The sequence below is a fragment of the Papaver somniferum genome, chromosome 6 (genome assembly GCF_003573695.1).
Source record: "Papaver somniferum cultivar HN1 chromosome 6, ASM357369v1, whole genome shotgun sequence".
Lineage (NCBI taxonomy): Eukaryota > Viridiplantae > Streptophyta > Magnoliopsida > Ranunculales > Papaveraceae > Papaver > Papaver somniferum.
The window spans coordinates 39,332,807-39,349,490 of record NC_039363.1 but is presented as its reverse complement, the minus strand read 5'-3'; the positions used below and the strand labels follow the sequence as shown (position 1 = coordinate 39,349,490).

The 16,684-nt window shown below is 37.9% G+C and overlaps 1 protein-coding gene and 1 long non-coding RNA gene across 2 annotated transcripts; one reads left to right on the top strand and one right to left on the bottom strand.

Annotated features, from left to right (window-relative positions):
• Positions 1 to 2,329: 2,329 nt before the first annotated feature.
• On the top strand, positions 2,330 to 4,632 carry LOC113290743. Its single transcript, XM_026540328.1, has 5 exons — positions 2,330 to 2,935; positions 3,053 to 3,211; positions 3,524 to 3,947; positions 4,095 to 4,152; positions 4,284 to 4,632. Exons 1-5 carry the CDS (start codon positions 2,330 to 2,332, stop codon positions 4,630 to 4,632), a joined length of 1,596 nt encoding a protein of 531 aa, XP_026396113.1.
• A 9,595-nt stretch (positions 4,633 to 14,227) lies between these two features.
• Positions 14,228 to 16,350, bottom strand: LOC113285601. Its single transcript, XR_003328782.1, has 4 exons — positions 16,076 to 16,350; positions 15,852 to 15,972; positions 15,016 to 15,424; positions 14,228 to 14,286 (listed from the first exon to the last, which is right to left on the bottom strand). It is a non-coding gene; the product is annotated as an uncharacterized LOC113285601 (long non-coding RNA).
• Positions 16,351 to 16,684: the final 334 nt, after the last annotated feature.

Here is a 16,684-nt window from a genome sequence, read left to right as displayed (position 1 = left end):
ATGGATGTCACGGTACCTAAAATTAATTGTGGGCCTGAAAATGAGAATATTATTTTTCTGGGCCCGCGCCTAATTTTCCCTTTAGCTATTTAGGCGAGTGTTTTGATATCTTTTGAGGATATCTTTTATCATTCGTTTTTACACACAAGAGGAGGAAAGTGGAGAGCTTTGGAGTTGGTGATTTTCTACAACTTAGGGTTTGATTTATTTGCCTCTTTATTATTTTACATGGGTTTTAAGAAATCCATGAGTAACTAAACCTTTCTTATTGGTTAGAGATGTAGTCCTAAGTTGGAAGACATATTATTCAATTGAAGTATTCATTCATAATTTGTTAGTATCGCTTATGTTATATCATTTATAACTCCATGCATGATTGAATTGCTAGTTTGTTTAAGTTGCAAACTAAATGAGCATGCATTCATATCTAGTGATAAACTAAGGTTTGGGATCCGGAATTGTCGAATAATCCTTGTTAGAAATAGCATAATACAGTTGTTAACAACGGGATGTTGCCATATAATTATATGTAGAAGCGTAACCTAGGTTAAATCCGTGTGGCTCTTGCACCGGATTGCTTAGAATAACCTAAACTCATAAATATTAGTGCTTTCATTGGGTTAAACTTGAGTGGATCTTGCGCCAAGTTGTTTAGTGGAAAGGATTCAAAGAGTGGCTCTTGCGCTTTTGATGATAATAGGAGTTTTGCCGGAGTAATCCTGCGATAGGATGCTCTAGGGTTATTGATATCGATAGAAAATGAATCTTGAAATTGATTCAGTTGATAACATGTTGGAAGATGGAAGATGAAAAGTCTAACCAATACTTTTTATTTCTGATATCGTATTATTCTATTTGCTTTATTCTTATTTAGTTATAATCACAAACAACCCCCCTCCCCCCAGTTTCTATAAGTAATCAAAACAATTTGACAACCCATATATCCCTGTGGAACGAATGTATTCTTATAATTATACTATTATTAAGCGAAAGAACTTAAATTATTTTTGCGTTGGCTGACAACCGACCAAATTTTTGCGTCGCTGCCGGAGAGGAATAGCGGATTGTTATTTTGTTTTTGATTTCTTAATTTTTTGTTTTTAATTATGTTTTTGAGAATCTTGTTTCAGGTACTTGATTTATGGCATCCAAACGTTGGGATTACCAAAGGTGCGGAATTTCAACTCGCAGAGGAACAGTACTACAAGAACCTCGAAAATCACAACAAGAAGAGATGGTTGGCGGAACGAACAACCAAAACACTGGTAACCAGGGAAACCAAGGGAACCAGGGAAATAGAGCCGCTCCACCACCTCCACCTCCCAAGAAGACACTCAAAGATCTGACATCCCCATCGTTTAATCAACAAAAGTTGTGTGTCAACTTGGAAGATTCAGTTGAGCTCAAATCTCAGTTGATTCATTGGTTACCAAAGTTTAAAGAGCTTCTAGAAGACGATCCAAATCGTCATTTATTACTGTTTCAACATAGGTTGACAAGTTTGAAGCCAACTTGAACTGATCAAGGAAGAGATTTACTAACACCTTTCCCATTCTCTTTGATTGATTTTGCAGAAGAATGGTTTTATGGTCTTCCACCTGGAAGTATCACAACATGGAACGAGATGCAGAGAGCATTTTTAGAAAAGTACTTTCCCGCCTCTAAAGCAACAACTATTCGTAAAGCAATTACTGGGATTGAACAAACTACTGGTGAGACTCTTTACGACTACTGTGAACGGTACAAGAAGTTGTTAGCGAGCTGCCCACATCATCAAATCTCTGAGCAACTCATAGTGCAATATTTTTACGATGGTTTGCTCCAATCCGAGAGAAATCTTATCGATGCATCTAGTGGTGATTCTTTGACAAACAAAACCATTGACGAAGCGACAGAATTGATCGAGAATATGGCTGCAAACACGCAGCAATTCAACACAACAGGTGTGTCAATGATTCAAAGAGTTAATGAGGTTACTTCTTCACCTCACTTAGAACATAGGATTGGTAATATGGAGAAGATGATGCAACATATGGCCACAGTAATCATTCCCTCTTATGAGGAAGAATCTGAACAAGTGAATGCTATTTTTCCAAATCAGCAAAGGCGACGGTATGATCCTAATTCCAATAATTATAATCCAGGATGGAGAGATCATCCCAATTTTAGTTATGCAAACAAGCAAGCTGCAGCTCAAGAACTGGTTTTCAATCATCCTAGTGGTTTTCAACAACAACCATAACCAGTGCAAAACTCAGAATCATCAGAGATGCTTGCTATGATGAAGAAAATCTAACCACAATGGTGCAAAAAAATCAGCAAATTACTGATGGTGCAATCAAGGAGTTGCAGACACAAATTGGCAGGTAGATTGAACCATTTGGAGACGCAGAATAGTGGGAAACTCCCTTCTCAACCTCTTAACCCAATAGATTTTGTCAACGCTGTGACATTGAGAAGTGGTACACGAACTGTGCAACCGGAAGATGCTGAGAAAAACAAAGACCCTAAGGGTCTGATTTTGGAGAAAGAGATTACTGACTCTTCCCAAACCGATGAGTTACCTAAAGAAAACTCTAAAACTCCTGTTTCTACGTATGTTCCCCCTTTTCCTTTTCCTCGCAGGTTTTCTAACTCTAAACAAGATAAGGAGATATTAGATATTTTCAGGAAGATTCATGTGAACATTCCACTAACAGATGCTATTAAACAAGTCCCCAAGTACGCGAGAATTCTGAAGGACTTGTGCACCAATAAACAGAGGTTAACCGGTAACGAGGTAATGAAAGTGGGGGAAAATGCTTCAGCTATCTTGCAAAAGAAACTCCCACTTAAATGTAAAGACCCTGGTAGTTTTGATATTCTTATTGTTATTGGTAACACCAAGTTTAATAAGGCTATGCTTGATTTAGGAGCATCAGTAAATGTTATGCCCGTATATATATATTAATCTCTTAAATTAGGTCCCTTGAAAGAAACTGGAATTACTTTACAGTTGGCTGACCGTTCTAATGTATACCCTATAGGTATTATTGAGGATGTGCTTGTGCAGGTAAACCAACTAATTTCCAGCGGATTTTTTGTGTTGGAGATGACAGACGGATCAACTGACACATCTCTACAGTTACTTCTTGGTCGACCATTTATGAGCATGACTAGAACTAAAATTGAAGTGCATGATGGCTCATTGACTATGGAATTTGATGGAGAAGTAATACGTTTCAACATTTATGAAACGATAAGATATCCTAGTGATGTCAACTCTTGCTTCTCCGTTGATGTGATTGACTCACTAGCTCAATATTTGTTTGATTTGAGGTGTGATGATTCATTGGAGACTATTATCACGATAAGTGTGGGCCTTAAAGATTTTAAAGATCCGAGAATCGAGCTTAAGTTAGGGAACGAATTTGAGGAAACCATTGGTGAACTTAATTCGTTGCAATAGTGCCCACCTACTCATGATATTTCTTTTATCTCTTTACCATGCACTGATGAAAAGTTATTTCCATCTATTGTGCAGGCACCTAAACTAGAACTAAAGCCTCTTCCTGGTCACCTAAAATACATGTATTTGGGTGATAATGAAGAGTTGCCAGTAATAGTTTCGAATGCACTAAATGAATTGCAGGAACAAAGACTTCTTCGAGTTTTGAGGGAGTACAAAACTGCTATAGGATGGACAATTGCTGATATTAAGGGAATAATCCCATCGACGTGCATGCATAAAATACGGCTTGAGGATGAAGCAAAACCTACAAGGGAGGCACAACGCCGCTTAAATCCTTCAATGATGGAAGTCGTAAAGAAAGAGATACTAAAGTTATTAGACGTGGGAGTTTTCTACCCCATTTCTGATAGAAAATGGGTGATCCCGGTACAAGTGGTACCAAAGAAGTCGGGCGTCACAGTGGTGCAGAATGATAATAACGAACTTGTCCCAACTCGTGTGCAAACTAGTTGGAGGGTTTGTATAGATTACAGAAAACTGAATGCAACCACTAAAAAAGATCATTTTCCTTTACCTTTTATGGATCAAATGTTGGAAAGTTTGTATGGACACTCTTACTATTGTTTTCTTTATGGTTATTCAGGTTACAATCAGATTGCTATAACACCTGAGGATCAAGAGAAAACTACTTTTACTTTTCTGTTCGGAACATTTGCATATAGAAGGATTCCTTTTGGTTTGTGTAATGCACCCGCTACCTTCCAATGGTGTATGGTAAGTATCTTTTCTGAATATGTCGAAACATTATCGAAGTTTTTATGAATGATTTCAGTGTTTATGGTGATTCATTTGACTTGTGCTTGGATAACCTTACATTAATTCTTAAACGATGTGTTGAGACTAATATTGTGCTAAATTGGGAGAAGTGCCATTTTATGGTGACTCATGACATTGTCTTAGGACATATTATATCTTCTAAAGGATTAGAAGTTGATAAATCTAAGATTGATCTTATTCGTTCTCTAACTCCTCCCACTACGGTGAGGGAAATTCGTGCTTTTCTTGGTCAAGCAGGATTTTATCGCAGGTTTATCAAGGATTTTTCCAATTTTGCAGCACCACTATGTCGTTTATTGCAAAAAGATGTGGTTTTTAACTTCGATGAGAAGTGTTTGGAGTAAGCCATTCGAGCTAATAGTTTAAAAGAACTTTTGATATCATCCCCTATCATGAAACCACCAGATTGGAGTAAGCCATTCGAGCTAATGTGTGATGCTAGTCATTATGCGGTTGGTGCAGTATTAGGCCAGCGTACGGGGAAACTACCCCATGCCATTTATTATGCTTCTAGAACGTTGAATGAGGCCCAACAAAACTATACAACCACTGAAAATGAGTTGTTAGCAATTGTTTTTGCTTTGGAAAAATTTCGTTCTTATTTAATTGGTACAAAAGTTGTTGTATTTTCTGATCATGCAGCACTTGGGTACTTGCTTACAAAAAAAAGAGGCGAAAACGAGGCTAATTCGATGGATTCTACTCCTGCAAGAGTTTAATCTCGAAATTAAAGACAAGAAAGGTATTGAGAATACTGTTGCAGATCACTTGAGTCGTCTTACTATAGACAAAGAAGCTATCCCGTTGCGTGAAAGCTTCCCAGATGAGCAACTTTTTTCAATTGCATTTTCAGAACCGTGGTACGCTGATATTGTGAATTATTTAGTGTCTAAACAAATCCCTAAGAATTTGTCTCGTGCTGAGAGGGACAAATTGAAAAAGATAGCAAATCAATATATTTGGGATGATCGATACTTATGGAAACATTGTGCAGACCAAATTATACGAAGGTGCGTACCTGAATCTGAATATAATTCTATATTATGTTTTTGTCATTCGTACGCTTGTGGAGGACACTTTGGAGCAAAGAGAACCGCTCTTAAGGTACTTGAAAGTGGTTTCTATTGGCCTACTTTATTCAAAGATGCGTATGTTTTTTGTACAACTTGTGATAGATGTCAAAGAACATGCAATCTAGGTGCCCGAAATCAAATGCCACAGAAGTTTATTCTTTTTGTAGAACTTTTTGACGTATAGGGTATAAATTTTCTGGGACCTTTTGTAATTCTTCTGGAAAATCTTATATCCTACTTGTTGTTGATTATGTGTCGAAATGGATGGAAGCTAAAGCCACCCCTACTAATGATTCTAAAGCGGTTACAGATTTTGTTATGGATCAGATTTTTGCAAGGTTTGGAACCCCAAGGGCCATAACCAGTGATGGAGGATCACACTTTCGAAATAAGTTCTTTCAGGGCTTGTTGAAAAAGTACAACATATCTCACAAGATTGCTATAGAATATCATCCACAAAAAAACGTGCAAGCAGAAGTTTTTAATCGACAAATAAAGTCCATTCTGGAGAAAACAGTGAATCCCGCAAGGAAGGATTGGAGTTTACGTCTCAACGATGCATTATGGGCATACCGAAACGCATACAAGACACCTATTGGGATGTCTCCTTACAGGCTAGTGTACGGTAAACCTTGTCACCTTCCTGTTGAAATAGAGCATAAGGATTTTTGGGCTATTCAACAATGCAACATGGATATGGAGGGGGCTAATCAACGAAAACTTCAATTAAGTGAACTAGAAGAAATTCGCAATGATGCATATGAAAGTTCACAAATTTACAAGGAGAAAACAAAGGCTTTTCATGATAGTAGGATTTCTAGAAAACAGTTTATTGTTGGAAAGAAAGTTCTTTTTTTTTTAATTCTCGCCTTCATTTATTTCCTGGTAAATTGAAATCTCGTTGGATAGGACCTTTTGTTGTGCTTAATGTTTTTTCTCATAGTGCAGTAGAGATCCGTAGCTTATTAACAGGAAAGGAGCTTAAAGTGAATGGGCACCGTTTAAAGCCCTATTATGAACCGTTTGATGTGGAAACGGAAGAGATCCAACTTATTGATGTACTCCCTCTGGAGGAGTAGTAAGGCGAATGCTAAGTCGGGCTAAAAACGTAAAACCAAGCGCTAAATGGGAGGCAACCCGTAGGTTTTGTATCTTAATTCATTTTATTTTCAGTTTTTATTATTGTCATATCATATTTGCATCCTCATGTTTAAATTCTTAGAGTATAAAATCTATTTTGAAGAAAATTTTGACGAATACCTTTTCGTCAGAAAAATTCAGACTGCACGTAGTTCAGTCCAGGGACCATAACTGTCAGACCGTTTGTCGAAACACTGTGACCTTTTGACACTTTGTAGAAAAGACGTAGGCGAACAACTTTAGTGAAATGGTGTTTTTCCAAATTCCTTACCAATTTGTACAGTTTTCGTGTTTTATCTGCTGCTACGTCAGAATTCAGAATTTTCAGTGTTGCATATAGAGTTTTTAGTTTTTTGCCTAGATTTTTCAAAATTTTGTATATATTTGCATAAAAATAAATAAAAAAAGACCTCCAACTTGTAGAGATTTTAGATTCATTAGCATACTTCTAGGTATGTTTACATAGAGATTTCTGACCGACATAACTGAACTTGGAAGTGTTAGGGAACTATGTTCATATTTCTTGCTTGTAAGAGTGTTAAATAATGCATATAATCATGCCGGTGATGCAAATGAGGATCAGGGAGAAATGCATTATTAGAGTTGTTGATCAATCATTAGTGGAGACTACCTATTTTCAAATCAACAGAGGCACCAGACCAAAATTGTTTTTGTGTAGTTGACTAAAGAGCTTTCTTTTGAGTGTGTGTCACCGTACGTTAATTCCAGGTAGAATGGTGAGCTACCCAACCTCCCACCAATAGAAGCACTACTCTTGATCTCTTGAATGCTAATTTTTTCAATCATGAGGGTGACGTCTATAGATGAAAACCACCTTCTTGTAGTTTGATTTGCAGTTAGAACTACTTTCTCTCTCGCCAACGACAGGTCCATAGAAACACACCATCATCATCAACAAGCGGAGCGACATCAAATCTACAAGGAAAGTTGAAGACGTTTGAGGTTTACAAGCAACAATACAGGGAAGATCAAATTTCATATCCAAGTAAAGCAACATACAATAGGAAGATTTTTATATACATGTTGAAGACTTACACATAAGGAGCGGAACTCTATATTCAAGTTGAAGACTTATTTACAAGAGCGAAGAAAATCAAAAGATGAGAATTGTATTGAAGTTTATGATACGAAGACAATACAAGTTATGAAGAATCAAGCGGTAAAGTACTTATCCCATGACCATAACAATTTCATTGTTTATTTTATATTCAGTTTGAAGTTATTTCTCTTGACACCAAAAAAAAAAAGACAAGACAAGAGAAATTCTTTATATTATTTTGGTTTGTATTTCTTTTTGTATTCATTTAATAAATCCATGGGGAAGAAGAAAAATCTATAAAGAAGTTTCAAGCAACAAGGAATTGAAGAGAAAGAGTTACAAATTTTCGAAGTTCAAGAGTTTATCATCAACAGTTGAAGACCGAAGACGAAGACAAAGACAAAGAAGATGAAGAAGACGAGATGAAGACCACTTTCTATTGGATTTTGTGAGAGTGGTGCTTTCGTCACTGACGATCGGATGTGAAGGTGGTAAGTACTCTCATCCTTGATATAGTGGTTGATTTTCTTTCTTAGAGATCAACAGAAAAAAGTCTTTTATTTCCCATGATCTTGTGGGGTCTCCAGAAATAATTCGGAAGGTTTCCTTCCCACCATTCAACGTGTGCAGGATTCTCTCTTCATTCCTACCTGCACACATGTGAGACCCATAAAAAAGTCGTCTTATTGAGTGCAATTATAATAAAATCCTTTTAAGTGAGGCAGAAGTCGAGGCGAAATGCTTATTGATCGCTCTCAAACACGCATTCTCTCATTATGGTGTGGTTATTTCTCACTCAACATTAAGAATGAGAATGTTCTTTGGTGTTTCTAACTTCTTATTACTAGCATGCAGAAACTCTATGTCCTCATAGCTCTTTGGATGCTTGGGAAGCTGGAACGCTTTGAAGTTGGAGTAGGTTTTGTGGGTATACCTTTTGTAATCCCTCACGAGACTATAGCTCGTCCACTAGGGACACCGAGGGGTTTAAAGGCCTGTTGCACATGCTAAGTGCAACCGTGACTTCGACGATAATGAGTTGTTGTACCTTATTTTATTTTTGTAGTTTGCTCGAGGACTAGCAAAAGGCAAGTGTGGGGGAATTTGATAAGTGCAATATTTGCACTAGTTAGGTACTCAAATGCTTTGCTTTCTTGGTAGTTTTTGTATCATTATGCTTTGATTTTGTTTGTTTTGAGTTTCTTAGGTGTTTGAGGCTATCTTGACCAAAAGGAAGTGGAACTTGCTCAAATCCGACATTTCTTCACATCATCTTGAAGAGGCCGAAAAGACGAAGCCAATGGCGAAAGAATGGAGTCATTCCAACGTCGTATGAAGAAATGATGGGCGATTGAAGCAAGATGAAGTTGCTGAATTTATGAAAGCACAGAAATGTTAAAGGCACCCGAGTTTTTACTTGGGGCTACCACAATCCAAAAAAAATACCAAGAGACGAGAATGGTTGTTGTTTCTCAATGATGAGACAGAGAAGTGAAGCTCAACTGTTATGTTGTAGTTGATAGTTCATGGTGAAAAGAAATGGAGCTGTCCATTGATGTCAGAGTTGCAAACTCGAGAGATAACACAGAGCTCGAGTCTGCCAGTGATTCATGGAGTTTGTGGAGGTTGCTGCCGTGATGATGGCAGTATTGAGCTCGAGATGATTATGGCAGGAAGGATGAAAACTCGAGTTTTCTGTGGAGTATGGGTTTAGCTCGAGTCCATGGTTATCACTGGTGTTGTTAACAGGCTCGAGTAGACAGAGTCGGTGCATTGACGGATTGCTGACTAATGGGTTATGCCAGTAATGGCAGTGATAACGAGTTTGAGGTTCCAGGGGTATGGTACGGTGGTGTTTGATGGCAGTGAGATGAATATATGAGCTTGGCAGTGATGTTCTATCGGTGATGCCATGGTGGCAGGGAACAAACTCAGGGAAGAAGGATCTGAGATGGGACTGTTTTATGCCGAGAGTCAAGGCATGGTTGCTGCCAACGATGATGATTGGCTGTTGTATGTTCGATGGAGAGATATGGAAACAGAGACGTTGGCTGTTTTCTGTTGATGTTGTTTACGGTAATGGAAAAGAAGTTACGCAGGTGTTGTTAGTCGTGGGGTTTGAGCAGCTTCCAATATTGGCAGTAATGGAGAAGAAAGAGCTGATCTCGTGGTTTGGCAGTGTGATGAAAGATGGAGATGCTGTTATTGATCGACCTTGGCAGTGACTGGTGGATGGCCGGAGGGTTATAACAGGTTCGAGTCTAGAAGATGACTTGCTGCAGCGCAGTGATGAAGTAGGTGTTGGTTGTATACAAATGGACAAGTAAAAGTCAGGGACGAGTTTCTCTCATGAGAAAGTTGAGAATGAGAAATATATGAAGCCGAGTAAACAGAAAGTCAGGTAGTTAGAAGAGACAAAAGTAAAAATCCAGGGAAAAATAATTCTCCCTGCGCTGAAAAAAATCCGGAGGGATGTATGTCCGCGGAATGGCTTGGTTGAGAAACAAAATTCTGGGACTTTGGAAACTCACGGCGACCTGTCTATCCGTGATTCTGAAGAGACAAAACTAAAAATCCAGGGAAAAATAATTCTCTCAGAGACTCATGTGTCCGTGGGAAATCTGAAGTAATAAAAGGAATAGGTTGTCAGTTCCAGCGAGCTGACAAGCCATTGAAGATATTTGGGCTGGACTTTGCCAGTGTTAACGCAAGCCCACATCGATGCGTTTGCGACTTTTATACATGACCAGGTTTGGGCGTGACTGATGGGCGGAATTTGGCTATTTAGGCGAGAGTTTTGATATATTTTGAGGATATCTTTTATCATTCGTTTTTACACACAGGAGGAGGAAAGAGGAGAGCTTTGGAGTTGGAGATTTTCTACAACCTAGGGTTTGATTTATTTTCTTCTTTATTATTTTGTATGGGTTTTAAGAAATCCATGAGTAACTAAACCTTTCTTATTGGTTAGAGATGTAGTCCTAAGTTGGAAGACATGTTATTCAATTGAAGTATTCATTCTCATTCATTCATAATTTGTTAGTATCGCTTATGTTCTACCGTTTATAACTCCATGTATGATTGATTGCTAGTTTGTTTAAGTTGCAAATTAAATGAGCATGCATTCATATCTATTGCTAAACTAGGGTTTGAGATCCGGAATCATCGAATAATCCTTGTTAGAAGTAGCATAATATAGTTGTTAACGACGGGTTGTTGCCATACAATTATATGTAGAAGCGTAACCTAGGTTAAATCCGTGTGGCTCTTGCACCGGATTGCTTAGAATAACCTAAACTCATAAATATTAGTGCTTTCATTGGGTTAAACTTGAGTAACTCTTGCGCTTAGTTGTTTAGTGGAAAGGATTCAAAGAGTGGCTCTTGCGCCTTTGATGATAATAGGAGTTTTGCCGAAGTAAGCCTGCGATAGGACGCTCTAGGGTTATTGATATCGATAGAAAATGAATTTTGAGATTAATTCAGTTGATAACATGTTGGAAGATGGAAGATGAAAACTCTAACCAGTACTTTTTATTTCTTATATTCGTATTATTCTATTTGCTTTATTCTTATTTAGTTATAATCACAAACAAACCCCCCGCCCCCCTCCTCCCCCAGTTTCTATAAGTAATCAAAAAAATTTGACAACCCATATCTCCCTGTGGAACGAATCTGTTCTTATAACTATACTATTATTTATAATTGGGAAGTGAAAGAACTTAAATTATTTTTGCGTCGGCTGACAACCGACCACATCCTCCCAAAAGAAGAACAAATCTCAACGGATAATTTTACTACAGAAGTCCACATGAATCCCTGTCAAGACACCTTGTAGAGGCGGAAAAACAACTTCATCTTGTCCACAAAGACACATGCGGCAATATATCGACATGACTCTCCACAGATGTCTTCATCCCACAGATTATCGCTTCCCTACCTTGAAGACTCAATCTCGTACGCTACAAGGGTCTTACTTCATTTTCCAAACGTCCCGAGTCAATGGGAATCCCTAGTCTTATATCAAACTGGGGACTAACGAGAATCGTGCATCACATACCTGCATGGCCAACAGGAGGTGTCCCAGACATCCATTTTTCATATAACAGATTTAGAAACGACCAGCGCATGAGTCTCAAAATATCGGGACACATCAATACCATTCAACTTACCAAACCCACAACACAACATGTTATTACTTGGGGTTAGGTGACTCGAGATCGGCCTTTAAAATCGTGAATGGGACTTATCTCGAGAAATATCGCATCTCTCTTTGGTTTCGTCGAATTCTTCTCCGTCAGCATCTGTACTCAGCAATTGCAACCATGTCCCGGATCCTGACTGAAGATAAGATGTTTTAGGGTTTTATGCGCATGCACCAGAACTATATCAAGTAGAATAAGCATTCAAATTATCCCTCAATAATAAACGCATGAAGGAGCAAACTAGGGCTCACAATCGGTTTGAAGAGGAGTCTATAGTTTCCACTCTCCTCAGACGTGACTCATACTTTAGTCACATGACTCGACGAACTAAGATAAATGGGTAGAGAATTCTATAATACTCCATTAATAAAAGTATATGTCCATGTCTCTCCTACCATGTGTTAAAAGGGCATGATGTTTCAATACACGATCCAAGAGATATCATCAAAACACTTGAACGAATTGTTGTTAAATAGATCTGGACTCCAAGTTCAATTTCATATGGACATATCATCGGACAAACAAGATCGAAATCCTAATATTTCTCCAATAGATGAAGGTTGAGTCTTTTCTGTTCGATAGTTGGGGTCAACCACTGAAATCGGACGTCAAACGAAGTTTCTACAGCCTCTGGAGTCAGGATCGCGCAAGGAAGGAATTTCTATTACGAATTTAACTTAGGGTTTTCAGCTACTCGCATACCCGACGGAGAAATCTAGGGTTTGTATCAAGTTGGAAATCATGAGGGTCCCATTCCTTTACCAGATGCATATGAAAAAGGTTCAGAGAGAGAAAATATCAACCCTGGAGAAATCTTCCGACAGAGCCCCCTAGAGAAAATCTCTTTCTTCATGTTCCGCGGCTTCACTTTGGCCTCTGCATCTCGAGCCACCTTCTTAGCATGTTCCATCTCTTCATTTACCATGCTTCATCCCAGATTAAGAAACCCGCTAAAATACGAGGACCTGAACTCAACTCACCCCGACGGATCCTGACAGAATTGAGCCCAAAGATTCTCACGGGTTGTCACCAAGTTTCCCAGGTTTACAAAATCATCAGAAGTAAGACCGTTCGGAGTTATAATTCTCATTATATAATCAATCGGTAAGTGTCTCATCCGAAGTCAAGATATGGGTTATGTGAAATTACCCTCATGCCGGTCAGTTGTCTCTGCACCCGAATCTCTTCCTGAAATCCCTATGAAATTGTTGAAATTCGCCTCATCCGCATTCTACCAAGATCTAACTCGTTCACACCATGAAGAGTACTATACAAATAAATAGAAGATCAGATAAGGCTAAAAAGTTTAAATTACATAAGTTAAAATCAAGGGAGCAACAACACAGGACTAGGGTTTTATTTACATGAGGACCGGCCTTTCCCCCTAAAACCTTGTCCTCCTACAATCCCTTCAAGTCTTGTCTTCTCCTAGTTCCTTCAAGCATACCCTCATGCCTAGAGTCCTGTACTTATCAAGAAATCCATCTCACATCTCATGAGATACTCGTGGATTTGTTTGGGTCCACACTTTAACAATGGATCAAGCAAAATACGTTTTCTGGAAACCAAAGAGTAAAAACGAATAATCAATACCACAGACGTGTCTCTGGCCTAAGAATACAAAATTCACGACCTAAACCAAGCTAAGGAAGGGTAGTGAAGTCATAATACTCCCAGGGGGTTGTGCTTGAAGCAAGAGAATGTTTTAAGAATCCAACTGAAACAAAGATTCCTTTGGTAATTAGATTGATGAACATTGCGGAGCGAGGACTTGAAAACTGATGACAATTCATAAGGAATTTCGGGATACTTTCTGAAGAAAATGTGTTCCTCTATGTCTTTCCAACAACATACCAAAAGAGCGCTTCAAACGGACAAACGACTAGGAGATGTGGTCCCAACACCGAAGTAAGTGCAATCTGAAAACTTCTGAAATTTTTATACGAGATTTCTGAAGTCAAAAGTATGCATGGATTTGATTGGCCAAACGAACTCGGAATCGAGTAATCTTTTTGTGTTAGAAATACTATGTCACTTTCTTTCAAGGTTGGGGCTGGGAACTCAAATGGGAGTCTATATAAAGATTTTACATCCATTCTCGCTGGGTACATTAATTATATACCCCTAGTTTTAACACCCAACAAATATACCCTTATGCAATAATAAATATACCCCTATTATTCAAAAACCTTATCCATTTAAAAATAGATTACCATGATACCCTCACTCATATAATTTTTCTTTTATTTCAAAATACAACTAATTTTTCCCTACCACCTAACCGCCACCACCACCATTCCACCACCATTAGCACCACCACATATCCACCACCGCCACCAACATTCAACAACAATTCCACCACCACCACTCAACGACCACCACCTACCAACCACCACCACAACTCCACCACCACCACCGAAATACCACCACCTCGCCGCCGCCACCTCCACCGCCACCGTCACCACTGTCGTCGTCGCCACCGTCACCACCACCGCCGTCGCCACCACTACCGTCACCACCTCTGCAACAACCAAAGTTGATCTCAAAAAAAAAATTAGAAAATCTTTTAAAAAATAAATAAACAATTGAAGTTGATCCGAAAAGCAAATATCAGAAAACGGGAAGAAAAAATACGATGTCAACAACCGAAGTTGATCCCCAAAACAAAGACCTAAAAAAACTAAATAAATGACGTCAACAACTGAAGTTGATCCCAAAAGCAAAAATCAGAAAATGAGAAGAAAAAATATGGTGTCAACAACCGAAGTTGATCCCTAAAATATGGCGTCAACAACCGAAGTTGATCCCCAAAACAAAACTTAGAAAATAAAACAAATAAATAATATGGTCTCAACAATCGAATTTGATACCCAGAATTAAAAAAATGTTTATTTATGATATCAACAACCAAAGTTGACCCCAAAATATGGTATCAACAACCAGAGTTGATCCCAAAAATTAATGTACTAAAATTGTTGAACCTGACATGAATTGAACACGCATTTTCTGACTAGAGTCAGTTGTGATACCATTACAACACATATTCATCTTGAGAAATATAATATAGTTTGCAAGGATCAAGAACTAGGAGACCAACAACAGACATCACCGAAAACAAATAAGAACCAAACAATAACATGAGTTTACGATTCACAATTTCAAATAGTAAATACTTATCTGTATCAATTATATAGACTTCTGTATTCATAATAATTCCAATATAATTGCGTCGACAGAGGGTTAAACATACCAAGAGCAAGCCACCTTTTCGCTTCACGACCAATACCAATAGCAAACCACCAACTCCGACTCCAACAGCACCACCACTACCGTAAGTCCAGCACCACCATTACTGCCAACACCACCAACCACTCCACACCCATCAACCAAAACTTTAAGTAATTTTCAGCAATTTAAAATAATTTTCTCCAATCAAATAGGTCTCCATTAGTTCTCTCCAATCAAATAGTCCCATTAATTCTCTTGCATTTATTCAAACATCATTATTCAAGGTCTTTACACTCATATAGGATTCCCATTACCTTATTCTCATTGAAGGAACATGGTTAAGATTGTACTAAAAAAATAATACCTGTTGCATTAACAAGAACATCGTCACCACAAGGATGATCATCTAAGTAGTTCGTCACATTATACACCTGGTCCCAACAAACAAGATCAGTAAAAACAAGATGAAAACATGTCTGTTGCCTCTTGTCTTGTGTAACAGATAACAAAATCCAACATGGGGGCTTGATGATCCCAAGTGCTTAAACAAATTTAAATGATGAATTAAGCACTAATAATGAATCAATAAGTACTCGTGCTTACAAGATTGACACACTTGTAATTCATAATTGATCTGTTCTTTAACCACTCGTATGATTATATTTATTTTTTTATATACAAAAACAGTAGCATACAGAAAGTGACTACCCAAGAAAATGAGTGTTATCTGCAGGGCCACGATTGGCAATTGGCATCATGTAGATCCGAAATGTAAATTGTATGTTATGTAAAGAATTAATCAATTGAAACCCATGAAAATGGAAACAAAGAATTCAAAAATATATAATGGATACGTACCTTTCCATCAAGGATGAGCCAACAATCCTGAAATCCTTTTGATTTCGGCAATTATAAGAGTGACGAAACAGATAGTGGATATCGTCCTCCACTACCGCCGCCACCAGCACCACCATTATCACTAGTGAAATTAGAGTTGTGAAATAGTATACTGACTAAATATAGATTTGTCTTGCGTAAAAGATAACAAAATCCAATTAAATGTTGGATATGGTGATCAATACCTGTATGAGATGGCATACTTTCTTCTTCTAATCTCGATCTAAAACAAAATCAAACCCTAAGAATAATCCCCAAAATTGATATAAAAATCAGAAAAACAACACATAAATTGTTGTTGAATCTCTATATTCATCCAATGTTTTGGATTAGAAGAAGAGAAATTGGATTCAAAGAAGGGGATTTATCCAAAAAGGAAAGAGCCAAGACCCTCACAGGAGCAAGGATGCTTCTATAGAGTATTTGGACGTCACATATTATCTCTGAATTTTTTAGAAGAGAAAATATTAAAAGAGAATTAGGGTTTTGACGAAATAACCCTAATTCTGGAAAGATGGATGAAAATTGGATTTTTCTTCTTATAACATGGAGCCTAGCCTCTCCCCATTCTCTTGGAGTATTATGTACACCTCTTTCAACCCTTTTTTATCTCATCAATTCATAAAAGACGAGCTCATAAGGTATTTTGACCGAAATACCCTTATTTCACAATTTTGAGTATTTTCAAAGAAGAACGCCCTAATACATCCAGAAACTCCAAAGGTCTCGTGCACGTGATTATTAAGTTGTCTAAGTGTTCAAAGAGGAAACGAGATTGAAACGAAATTCAAATA

What these genes read in the sequence shown, in the direction of transcription:
- LOC113290743 (XM_026540328.1), top strand. Translation starts at nt 2,330, where the DNA reads ATGGTGCAATCAAGGAGTTGCAGACACAAATTGGCAGGTAGATTGAAC. An exon ending in CATCAGTAAATGTTATGCCC is followed by an intron (nt 2,936 to 3,052) that starts GTATATATATAT and finishes GTGCTTGTGCAG; the next exon opens with GTAAACCAACTAATTTCCAG. An exon ending in CTATGGAATTTGATGGAGAA is followed by an intron (nt 3,212 to 3,523) that starts GTAATACGTTTC and finishes TCTATTGTGCAG; the next exon opens with GCACCTAAACTAGAACTAAA.